This window comes from Sebastes umbrosus, chromosome 20 (assembly GCF_015220745.1).
Source record: "Sebastes umbrosus isolate fSebUmb1 chromosome 20, fSebUmb1.pri, whole genome shotgun sequence".
Classification (NCBI taxonomy): Eukaryota; Metazoa; Chordata; class Actinopteri; order Perciformes; family Sebastidae; genus Sebastes; species Sebastes umbrosus.
In genome coordinates, this window is record NC_051288.1 from 9,443,738 (window position 1) to 9,456,172 (window position 12,435).

The window sequence follows — 12,435 nt, forward strand, 5'->3', positions numbered from 1 at the left end:
TAACTGAGTCTTCGTAATGTTTTATCAGATATAATTCAAGCTTCAAGTCACAGTTCATGACTTTTGGGGAAAATAGCATGGTGATGAGGCGTTCAGCTGCAGCAGTGTAGTCATGGGAGACATGTTTTGCCTCCAGCCTGTCACTTGGCTGGTTGAGCCAGATATTTTCTCACAGTAACTACACACTCACATTGTGTGTTGAAGTACAGCTACTTATCTGCTCTGGTTGTCTGTCAGCGCTAATCTGTGTGTTCTCTGTTGTCTTTTCTCACCCACAGAGCGGAGAAAACAGAAGTCCTCAGCGATGACCTCTTACAGGTAAATCATTAACCTGACTGGAGAGCTCCGACCAGCTCTCGACACTGGAATGGCTGCATCTGTTTGGTAGTGGCTGCAGTATTGCAAAGTGCAAAGTATTTCTATGAAATTAAAGAGGACCTATTATGCTCATATTCAAGTTCATACTTGTATTTTGGGTTTTCTACTAGAATATGTTTACATGCTTTAATGTTCAAAAAAACACTTTATTTTTCCTCATACCGGCTGTACAGCAGCACCTCTTTTCACCCTCCGTCTGAATCACTCCGTTTTAGCTCCTCCCCCTCCCCAAAAAGCCCAGTTTGCTCTGATTGGTCAGCTGTCCCACTCTGTTGTGATTGGTCAACCAAACAAAACTCTTCAGACTCCGCTCCAGCTCCACTCTAACTAGCTTTGTTTCATGGCATGCCAAACTAGCTGCTAGGCAGGTAATTAGGCAAATGTGTTACTTGGTGACATCACCACATTACGGAAGAAAAGGCAGTTCAGGCAGTTCAGGAGCAGTGTTTCTGTGGGGGAGAGTAACTCCCTTTGGTGTTGACTTTAGGCTTTGTAACATTGCAGACCTTTTACGCGCACAAAAAATGATATAACACACTAGAGGAAAGGGAGAAAGCACAAAAGCCTAATAGGTCCTTTTTTAAATAACTGGAAAAGGTCAACTGTTTACAAGCTCGGCATGCTCTGTTTATCTCCATGCCTGTGTTTTTACTGCGTGTAGTTTTTTTTTGTTTTCAACACCTGTTGAGTTTTCGTCTTTCCCAGGGAACTCTGCTACACCTGTGCATGTATTGACTTATCTTACTGTTACAATATGACAGGCCAATATTGGATGCAGATTGCAGAACAAACAAAGTACTTCTTATAAACATGCAACCGAATATGCAACATCTAGTTTAGGTTTCTTTGACAGGAAAGAGTCTGATTGAAGCTTAACGAGCAGCTGGACCATGTGCTGACTGAGCCTTAACAAAAGTATGCAGGTTTTCATGCCAACCTAACAGCAGCTGATACCACTTATTAGATCCTCCTCTCTGGTTGAGTACTCCTAATCAGTGGGTGTAGCGTTTGTATGATATTAAGCCCTTCGGTTAGTGACAATAAGGGCTCAACAAGCTGCAAAGAAGTCAGTGAATCTGTGGATATATCTATATAAGCTACATATATCTATATAGCTATATGTGCGCCGTGTGAAAAGCCACCGGTGCAGGGATTTGCCCCGGGGAAAATCTGCCCCTCTGAGGCAGACAGCAGGTGGCGGCTGGAACAGAATATTGGCCGCTCAGCAAAGACATTCCAGGAATGAAGATCATCTTTTGTGTTCGAACGGGAGGTGTCATAGATGTTAAAACAAACCCAGCTGGCTTTGCGTTGCTGTTTGAGAAGCAGCCAAGGCCGCGATGTCAGACACCCTTTGTTGTTATTGTTCTTCTCACCCACCCTCTTTTGTAGCCGGTGCATAAACAAACAGCTCTGACAAAACTTTCCCTCTCTCAGGTGGTGTGAATATGGGGCCTTATACGGGCACAAATGTGTTTGAGTGACAGCATCAGAGTTAGTTAGCGTGAGTGGCTGTAATGCAAGTGGACAAACGAACAGCGGTGACTAACCGCCCTAGGGTGCTTTCCATCGAAGAGAGGACGTCATATTATGACTGACTTGACTTTCACGGTTCCTCAAAGACAAAGTTGTTCTGCCTCTGTCTGGAAATCAGCTTTTTGAGACTCTTTGGGCTCCATCTCTCACATCATAGGAACATTGCTGTCTGATATAGGAAAAAGGGAGGATGGAGAGATAGAAATCACTCAACCTCTTAATTCTTGAGATGGCTGTGTTGCTCCTCAAACAAAACACTGTTTATCTCCAGGAAATAAACCTATCCTGGAACATTTGTGCAGTGTTTATGAGCTATTTTGGGACTTTTAGTTTAAATTTGGTGCGCTCAAGTTTTGCTCAGCCTCCCCCCTTCTTTTCCTACTTGTTCTACTACACTCCACAACAAAATATATCTGGTTTTACCAGAATTTTCACAGTGTAATCTTCCTTTAATCACTTCCGTCTACAAAGTCTTGTGAAGAAATGAAAGTGAGCATAAAAAGTGACCATTAGAAGCAACATCTGAGATTCACTTTAGACGTTTTTGGACCAGCTCTGGGGACTTCCTGAGAGGAACTACCCACTGGGGAGCTCACCCCGAGAACTACATACCTTTTTTCTGTTTGCGTTCACACCGCCAATAGGAACGCTGAAGTGACTTAAGCCGGCTCTCACTCGTTCTTTGGCTCAGTGGGTGTGATTTATGCTACTGGGTTAGCGTTTGTGATACTGGGTTAGCTCGCTGAGCAGTGGCTTTCACTTATTCTTTGGCTCAGTGGGTGTGTGCTCATGAACGCATTGACTTCTGAACCATTGTCGGTCCATTTGTCCGTGTCTTCTTCTATTTATTTTGTTACGAGATGTCGTCTGTGTTTTGCGTTGTCTGTTGTTTACACGGCTAACGGGTTTTTAAAAATGGTGATGCATTGGCTCAAGTGTTCGACCAATCACCGTACACTTACATCACTCACGGTTTCTCTTGTGCTGGGACAGTACTTAAAACAGCGTTCTACAAAGTCCCTCAAAACTTGTTTCTAAGAACTGCGATCGTTCCTAGTTCTTGCGTTGTGGACACAATAAAAAGGGGGCTTCCTAGAACTAATTTCCTAAAACTATGAAAAAGTTCCTGTGATCTGAAAACACCTTTGTCCCTTCATTGGATCTCATTCATATCTCAGGTGCAAATCCTTATTCTTAGCCCCTGCATCTTAAGACCTTTTTTGTAAATGGTCCTCCAGGGTGCCAAAGAGCCACCAAGCAATCTTGTACCAGCTGTCCATTCCTCAACATAGCAGCTCATCCACGCACAGAAATGCTCTAGAAATACCAGAGTGCCTGCTTCTGCACACACCCTTGTAGTTGGGTGTAGCATTTTATAAGGTAGCATTAGCAACCAGCTGTTGTTAACACTTCTGTCATACAAACCCAAATGCAAACAAAGAGTATGTTGTCTTTTTGCCCCTGCGTAATTCCACCCTTAATGCGTCACGTTGTGTTATTTTTGCTCATTCTGTACTAGTCCAGACATGTTAACATCCTCTCTTAGGAACCAATAAACAAACACAGGCACACAGACAGACACCCTCTCTGTCTGTCTGCCTTCTCCCGGTCTATCCTAGTTAGCAATGGGATTCCCTGCTCGGTGACGCATCGTGGGGATTGACCAAGTGTTGACCTCATCACATAGCGGGGAGGAAAAAACACACCCTGCCGCCTGCTGTGTGGACTTCTTGACTCCTCCGCATTTTTTTGACTGTACGGTGTTGTTGTACGTCTAACCCCCGTTTCATTACAATGAGAGGAAGAAGAATACTCCCAGCTCCAAGTAACCCAAACATTTCCAATACACCCACACGGGAACTTGGTCCCTCTTTAGAGCACAGGGAAGGGGAATCCCCTGCTTGTTTTGTGCCAGGTACTAACTAGGCTCAGTCTACGAAGTGTTCCCATGCCTATAGCTCATTGAAGTGTGTGTGTGCAGTGCATGTGTTTGTATTTGAGCCAGCTGTTTTTGGGAATGCCGGGGGCCACCATGGGTCGGGAATGACGTAAGAGCGCGAGAACAGAGGGAGGGGAAAAGGCAGCGGCGTACAGAGGCCCATATCTGCTGTGGAATTCCTTGCGATTCTGTTTTTGGAACACAATTGTCTGGTATTCGGTTGATCCTCCCCGTGTATTTCTGCTCGTTTTGCCCTCTCAGACCTCAGTGTTCCCATTTATATTTGGAATGTTGTTTGTCCCAACTCTTGAGTACATGTTTGTTGTCCCTTTTGAGACACTATTAGACTCCTAATTTGTCTTTTTTTGTTTAAAAAAAAAAAATGGAAGACACACCTGTTCTGTTTGGAGCCGGTGCATGCAACCTGCTTTCTCACAAGCGCTGCCAACTTAAACCACATTTTGCATAGTCAGACTTTTAAGTAGACTCAAACAGTAACAGTGCAATCATCAGTTCTATTCATGGGGTGGTGACAGCCAGCCTAATGTTGACACTGACTGTCCCATTCAAGCACCTGGCAAGACAAGGACAGTGAATAGTCATCCTGCAGAGCTTCAGTTGGCCTCTGTCTTTAAAGCCAGAATAGCTGTTGACTCCCATCAATGACAGTATTATATCTCATCAGGCTAAAAGCACAGAGTGGATCTGTGTAGCTAGGCTAGCAGACAGGAGAAAGCCTGTGTAATCAAAAAAGGCCTTTTTTTTTTTCTTTTTTTTTTTAAAGCCAAAGAGCCCCTCGCTCTCGGTCACAGCCCAGTGGCCGTTGCTATGGAGACACTTCCGATGAGTCATGTGTTTCAAAGACAACATTCCAGCCTCGTCCCGCGAGGACAAGCCTTATCAATCATGCATGAACTTTGACCCCACGACTCCCTTCGAAGCAGCTACAAATCAAACGGCTGCGTGGAACTGGACCTCGTCAGACATCAACACCGCGGACACACTGTTGTGATGGTTTATAGAGACACGTCGTGGTGATAAAGTGTGTGTTTTTGTCTACTTGTGCTGGAACAAACACGGCAGGATGTAGTCCAAACCAAGTACTTAGGGTTATCAAAATAAAGCTCGGGTTGTGTTTTTAAAAAAAAGTTAAATATCTACAACAAAATGCTGAACTTTTAATGACATGAACGTGTCGTATATGTAACACGCAGCTTATAAATCTGTACTTGCATGTCTTTTGTCTTCTGCACAGATTGAGCGGCGCATGGAGTTGGTGCGCGTGGTGTCCCACAACACACACAAGAGGATGGTGTCCTGTCTACAGGGACACATCGGTGCAGAAGCAGAGAAGAGACATGTAAGACATTGAGCGTGTTGCAATAAAAACCTTTTGTCAAAGCTGTCAGTTTACCTTTTTAAAGGGGATAGTTCAGGTGTTTTGAAGTGAGGTCATATGTATTGCCTACAGTAGATTACGGCCTACAAGTCTACAAGCTACCTCATACAACCCCACTTCCAGACACCCAAACTATCCATTTTAATAAATAAACTAACCGTATCAATCAATTGTTCCAGGATGTGTAGTAACTTCATTTTTTGATATCACCTCCCACACAATTTTTTTGAGATGTTTTTCATTGAAAGTGTCCACAGTAGGCCTTACAGTCCATGATTTGTCTTTTGTGTTTTCTACCCCCCCCACACCACCCAAAAAACGCAACACAGTCCGTACCACGCCTCTATACAGGAAATGGTCAGGTAAAAAAAACACGTGATTACTACCTCTCTGGTTCTCAGCACCGCTCTCGCTCCATTTCCCATTCAGACATCTGTCATTCTCACAATGCATGACACTTTTGCCTTTGGGGAAGCTCTGGTGAAAAACAGGATGTTGTACTCTCATAAATGTTTTGCACAGATGTAGAAACGAGCTCCAGTGTTGTCGTTTTTTGATAGATGTCTCACTTCCGTAGTTTTGTGTCTTCAATCCCATTTAACACCTTGTATTTTCCTCCTTTGCTCAGAAAGCTCTCTTCCTCTTCCTGACTTGTGAATTTACCCTTCAATGGAAAAGTCCTTGATGAATTTTCCATTGGTTTGAACATCAAATACCAAAGCTATAGAAATGGGTATTTCTTGTGAATATTTTGAAGTAGTTTATGTCTCGATATTAGTCTAATCATTGTCTTCTCTTCTACACAGAAAAAACTCCCTCTGACTGCACTGTCCCAGGCGATGGTGGAAGGAGGAAACCAGTTGGGAGAAGACTCCTTGATAGGGTGAGTTTGTGATTGAATGACAGGCCGGATAGCCAATTGCACCTCCTTGGCAACTGTCACTAACGGAGCAGATGCACCCCAGAGAGCGTGAAATATGAGGCCAATGCATCCAGGGCAAGCAATCTGCCCGGTTTTTCTGTTGACGGGACTTTTCAGTAGTTCCCCTTATATGATGAGAGACGTGACCGAGAGAAACACGTAAAACAGGAGCAGACAGTTTGTAGTTGAGGATGTAGAAAGTGAATGTCTCCAGCAACCATGTGTCTTTCTGGAAGTAATGAGGAAGGGAAAGCACGTCTGCTGGTAAATGCGATGCATCCGTGTCCACCGTCAGCTTAAGATTATGTTGTTCTTTTTTGTATTTCAAGGCTTTGGGGTTTCATTGCTGGAAAAACACTAGTGGCCCAAAACCCCGATTCATGATGAGATAAGCTGTCACTAGGCCGCTGCGCTCCAGGCTTTGGGCAGCTGGAAATGATGACATCACAGTAACCCGGTTTTGCTTACAGTTATTGACTGGGAACAGAGGAAAAGCTGGAACAGATTGTCATCCTTCTGTGTGATGACACTGGATATCACATCCTCACCTTATGATGTGATAATGAGGCATAAATGACTAGGTTGTGATTTTTAACACCCTTTTTTCTCTCTTTGTTGCTGATATGTGTGTGTGTTAACAGGAAAATGATGGAAGTGTGCGGCGAAGCAGAGAATCGCCTGGCGTCAGAGTTGATGCAACATGAGCTGCAGATGGAGAAGGACGTTCTGGATCCCCTCAGCCAGCTAGCAGAGGTGAGAGACCGCACACCTTCTGGACATGACGGCAACTAAACATCAATTATTTCATGGCTCTTGGCTAGTTTTTTCCAAGTACAGTCACACCCATACTATTTGCTTTCTTTGGTCTATTCATAGTGGAATAGATTATTTAATAGCATTTTTGTATTAGTCACGTAGACTCACTTTGGCCTCTTGTGGTAATGTGATCTTGTGAGGTGGGAGAAGGAGAAGTCAAAACAAAACTGATTCTGATTCTTGGGAACATGAGCTAAACATGGGGACTTTTTCTCATTGTCATTACAGACCAAACTTTAGTTACTATAGTAACAAAACAGTTATAGTAATAGTAATAAAAAGTAATAGTTACTTTAGTAACTGTTGGCTATCAGACATGTGTATCTTTGTATCCATAAGCCTTGTATTTTGGGTTGTTTCTTGAACAACTGCTACAGTCGTTGCTCCTAACAAGACACCTTAATTTCATTGTCTATCGTGATCGCCAGGTGATGTGGTGGTTCACTTTTACACTGTGATCTGTCGGCTTTAGCTTCTGTTTTTATCTTTTTAACCTGTTTTCGCTGCTGAATCAGTTTGACATTGTGATATATCCTTCAAAGGCATATTGTAGAGCTTTCTGTCTGCTTCTCTCTGAAATCAATTTTAGCTTGGGGGGGCTAAGCGAAGGGTCAATTGTCAGATCTTTGTCATTCTCACTCCTCCGGTTAATTCAACCTGTGTGTGTTTTGGATATAATTTGTTTTAGGTGGACATTCCCAACATCCTGAAGCAGAGGAAACAGCTGGCCAAACTGGTGCTGGACTATGATTCTGCCAGAGCAAGGTTTGTCTGTCTACGGCTCTCTCTCTCTCTCATCAAGGTATAATCTGTTTGATTTTGATATTGTGTTTTCCATATCCCAATGCTCCCTTGTCTTTCTGAACTCAGATGGTTGCAGGCAACCAAGTCGATAATCTCAGGAACAAACACTCAAGCACTGACGGCCAAGGCTGACCTACTCAAGGAGGAGATGGATGAGGCCATGAACAAAATGGAGCTTTGCAAGGTAACCAGCATGAATATTGATGACTCATTATGGATCCAGCAGGCCACAGCAAAGGTCATTTATAGAGTTAGAGTAACTGGAATCGGATCTTATCAGACGTTGAAACCGGGAAAAGAATAACCACAGCAACAACTGGACTTCCCAAGACCCTCGGGACCCTCTGACCTAGTTTGCTGACGCACACACTGATAATTGCCCCGTCAGCTAAGCATGTGTGTGTGTGTGTGTGTGTTTGCATCTATTGACCTGAATCACTGGTGACTTTTTAGTGTTTAGAGGCTGCGTTGATGCGTCAGGATTTCTATCCAGGAAGCGCACAGCCTTGTGTTTCCCCTTCAAAAGTTCTCCCTCCCAGTCTCACCGAGTCCTGCCAACAAGAGCAGGAGGATTTATGACTCACGGAGTTCACAGTCCAGCAGCTTAGCTGACCGCTGACGTCTGTCCTTCTGCCACCTGAGATACACATTAATTTGATGGATGACGCGGCGTAGCGGAGATGGAAGATCTTTAATAGATTAATAAGAGTTTCCCTGACTTTCGTTTCTTATTGCAAAAGCATATTGTGACTGTGATTAGGATCATCTTTCAGTGCTCTAACTGTTTAAATCCCTGTCTTTATCACCCAGGATCAACTCGCTGCAGACATGTACAGTTTCTTCTCAAAAGAAGGGGACTACGCTCGCTACTTCGTAACAGTGAGTACCATCGTGTCATCAGCGAGGCCCAAAAAAAAATGTGTGTTTGCATGTGTGAGAAAACTCACAGCTGCAGAGTAACTAGGGGAACACAGACTTGGCTGGCCATTTTATTATTTACTTTGCTGTCAAGTCTTTTCCTGCTTGTCTTATTCGACTCACCCCTAATCTATTTCTCCCTGTGTTTTTTTTGTTTATGTAGCTATTAGAAGCTCAAGCTGATTACCACAGAAAGTCTCTCACTGTGTTGGAGTGCGTCTTGCCAACTATCCAGGCTCAGCAAGGTATGATACGTGCAGCAATTTAACACAGCGTTGTTACAAAACATGACATACAAGCAGGCTCTGTGCGGCACATAACACGAGACCTCTTTACGTGTTTTCCTGAAACAAGAATGCACCTTTTTTCCGAGTGTTTTTCTTTGGTTCCTGTGTTGTTTTGGTGCCCTTTTTAAACAAACCTTTTCCTGTGAGGCACTGCCCAAAGGTGTGTACCGACAAGTAGTTGCTAGGAGGAGAAACACATTCTTATTCACTTCATTCCAACCGGCTAGAGAAATGAAACCAGCTACTGTACCTTCCAATTACATCACCCTGCTCTGTTTTTCTAACTACCAGAGGTTGCGGTCGAGGTTCCAGATATTAAAGAATAGCCTTTTGTTTTTTACCGCCCTGCTCACCTAAAATAATCAAATTTTCCATTTTACAAACACAGTGTCTCCTCTCAGAGGTCCGTCACTATTTTTTTTTGTCTTATTCAAGGGAGCTTGTTTTTTTTCTGTATTAAACACATGTGGTTTAAACCAGACGAGCCTGGTCTCCCAGCATGTGGCGATGACTCACGAACTCCACACACACACCCCCATCACTTCTCACATCACACCCACCTGGGTTTTGCAAGCTCGCCCTCCTCCCCCTCTCCTCCTCGCTCCTCTGCCTCTGTGTTCACTAGCACGTCAGCTCACACACACACACACATAAGGAGCATGTGGTTATTATTTGACAGCTCCCTGTACAGGGAGTGAGGACTGGTTAGGAACTGGCCTGAGGGAGAGGTGTTGACCTAGAAATCTGCCATCCAGACCAGCAACATGCCTGTTCACACTGAGTCCTGGACCAGTGATGATTTTTAAAAAAATGTTTTTATTGCATATCAGCGTGACAGACGGGTCATTCTGCAACAGCGTCACTTGACTTATATCCACAACAACACTAAATGCAACAAAACTTGATTTATGTCTTTTCATATTTGAAACAATGCGAATGAACTTAGTCTAGCATCGCGGCCTCTCCCTCATCACCATTAATTGCTCTCTTTGTGTTTTAGACTCGTGGACAGAGAAGCCTGCATTTGGCACCGGGCTGGATGAACACCTGAAAAGGAGTGGAAGGGAGATCGCACTGCCATTAGAGGCCTGCGTCATGATGCTCCTGGAGACTGGCATGAAGGAAGAGGTAAGGAGGTTAAACCTGCCCTGTTCGTAGCATCCTACATGATTATTGTTCTGTATGGATAGAAAGGCGGAGGCATTGATCTGCTGAGTGAAATCAAGTGCTATAAGAGACAGAAAAAAGAAGTGCCCTGGTTGCGGGAAATTACTGTCATGTGGGTGTAAGGAGCAGTACGGGCTTTAAGGATGCATTCACACCAAATCAGGCATTGCAGCGAAAACGCCATTCCTCCCATTCATTTGAATGTGGGTGATGCATTTAGACTGCAGCGGTGGCGACCGCAGGGGATGCCGGGAAAAAAAAAAGCAGCCTGTGACGAAAAATTGAAACAGAATCAACTTTTGGAGAAACGCAGCCTGACGTCATGCTACCGTGGCCAATCACGTAACCAGAAGACGCCCAGGGGAAGAAGACCAGTATAAATGACCAAAACAAATTGAAGTGTGACGTTATGTTTCACGTGTAGTCACTCAATTTGTCTGTTTAAAAAACACAATTTTTGATGGGACGGCGCATTGTTCCAAAAAATACACACTCTCCTTTCAACAAACAGAAGCACATGGCTAATTATTTTGCAGAATGACATCATCGGACCTTCCTGTCTCATTTTCTTCATTTGTTGGGTTGGTTGGCTAGGTTTAGGCTAGGAATATCAGAGTATAAGCCAACCAGAGGCAGAGTAGGGCAGTCATGCCTGCGCCATAGTAGGAAAAAAAAAATACTAGGACCAGGAAGGTCAGATGACGTCATATTGCATGATAATTAGCCATGTGCTTCTGTTCGGGATAACGGGCTGTCGGGACATTTTTCAGACTATTAGGGTTACGGAATAATGGGCAATCAGAACAATGGCATGATAGGCCTCACATCCTGGTTAGTTATTGAAAGTAAATATGTTTTTTTTGTAATCTGTTGATGTGGACAGACAATCACTCATAGGATCCAGCATACTAGCAGCATGGCGTCACACAAATGGGCCATTTAAGTGACATTCCCAAACCGCCGCACAACCCCACGCTGATCGCCGCAACGCCTGATTTAGGTTGAAATCTTGTAATTGTAGCTTTGGCCGACTAAATATACATGATGCTGTATTGTCTGTTGTCCCGTGTAGTACTGTACTGTAGCTCACTGTTTTGGTTTTACGGCACGCGTATTTACTCAGTTGAGTCTCAGTTACTGTTATGGAGTCTGTTTTTAGCAGCAGCAGTCAGCCGTTCTCAGCAAGCAAGCTCTGATAAACCCTCTGTTTGTTACCAGCCCAGCACCGAAATCTGATGAACAAAAGCTGCTAGCAAACATAAGCTCTAGATATTTCTCTCAGAAGTTGGTGGAGATGAAAACAGAGCTCAAAGGAAGGTGGATTTTGAACTTAGATCAATCAGTTTGCCAGAGACACAACAACAGCTGTTTGCTAACACGTTATAGCTGTGTGCTTTGATATTTGGTTTGCTTGACTGCTCTTTTGTTTTCCTTGTTTTTACCATGTCAGTAAAAGAAGTGCTGGCGTAGCTCATTAAAAGTCACATGGAGCTGTGGCTGTGATTAGCGGCTCCGCTGGTCATCGGAATAATTGAAACCAAGCTCCAAACTTGTTTGTTCTCATGAACTTAAACCCACTGAGATGGGCGGATAGACGAACTGTAAACAGGGGAAACTGCATCTCTGCAACGCCGTTCCAAAGAAACTGTCACCCGCTATGCTGCGGTGAAGAATTATGAGATGTTTGTGATGTCCCTCCCCGATACAAATTTAGAAGACAATAGAGTCGACTTGTCTCCTGTTCATAAATCACATGTGTGTACGTGTCTGTGCAAAAAAAAAAAGAGCTAGAGAGAGTGCAAGTGTTAACTGCAAAGCGCATAATTTGTCGACCTTTTCATTCCCGGGTGAGTCCGGTCTGTGTCATTATGGTGTGAAGACGGCTTTTGTTTATATGTCAAAGTAAAGAGCTTGCTGTGCTGTGAGTGTTTGCTTGCTTTAAGGTTTCATTATGTGCAGCTGGCGGGGGGAGTTTATGTCGTGGATTTAAACAGAGTCTAGCTGTAATTTGAGTTTGTAGGTTTCCGTGAAAGCACAGGGTTTCTTGTGTGCACATTGAATGCCTGCTTGTATCTTTGTTGTTGTTTTGCTTGCAATGCTACTGTGGTTTATTTGTCTTGTGTGTGTGTTTGCGTGTCAGGGTCTATTCAGAATCGCAGCAGGGGCGTCCAAGCTAAAGAAGCTAAAAGCAGCGCTGGACTGTTCCACTTCACAACTGGAGGAGTTCTACTCTGACCCCCACGCTGTCGCTGGTACGCCCCAAACTGAA

General features: G+C 43.9%; 1 protein-coding gene across 4 annotated transcripts in view; it reads left to right on the forward strand.

Moving 5' to 3' along the window:
• The window catches only part of arhgap17a (Rho GTPase activating protein 17a), a 36,245-nt gene that overhangs the window by 13,153 nt on the left and 10,657 nt on the right, over positions 1 to 12,435 (forward strand). For 3 of the 4 annotated variants that reach the window (XM_037755563.1, XM_037755566.1, XM_037755565.1), the window contains 11 exons: positions 279 to 318; positions 5,109 to 5,213; positions 5,582 to 5,614; positions 6,059 to 6,135; positions 6,816 to 6,927; positions 7,679 to 7,755; positions 7,861 to 7,978; positions 8,605 to 8,673; positions 8,876 to 8,957; positions 10,000 to 10,127; positions 12,307 to 12,418. In XM_037755563.1, the coding sequence (XP_037611491.1) occupies positions 279 to 318; positions 5,109 to 5,213; positions 5,582 to 5,614; positions 6,059 to 6,135; positions 6,816 to 6,927; positions 7,679 to 7,755; positions 7,861 to 7,978; positions 8,605 to 8,673; positions 8,876 to 8,957; positions 10,000 to 10,127; positions 12,307 to 12,418 (953 nt within the window). The remainder of the gene's footprint in view (positions 1 to 278; positions 319 to 5,108; positions 5,214 to 5,581; positions 5,615 to 6,058; positions 6,136 to 6,815; positions 6,928 to 7,678; positions 7,756 to 7,860; positions 7,979 to 8,604; positions 8,674 to 8,875; positions 8,958 to 9,999; positions 10,128 to 12,306; positions 12,419 to 12,435) is intronic. The other variant, XM_037755564.1, reaches the window with a different exon arrangement.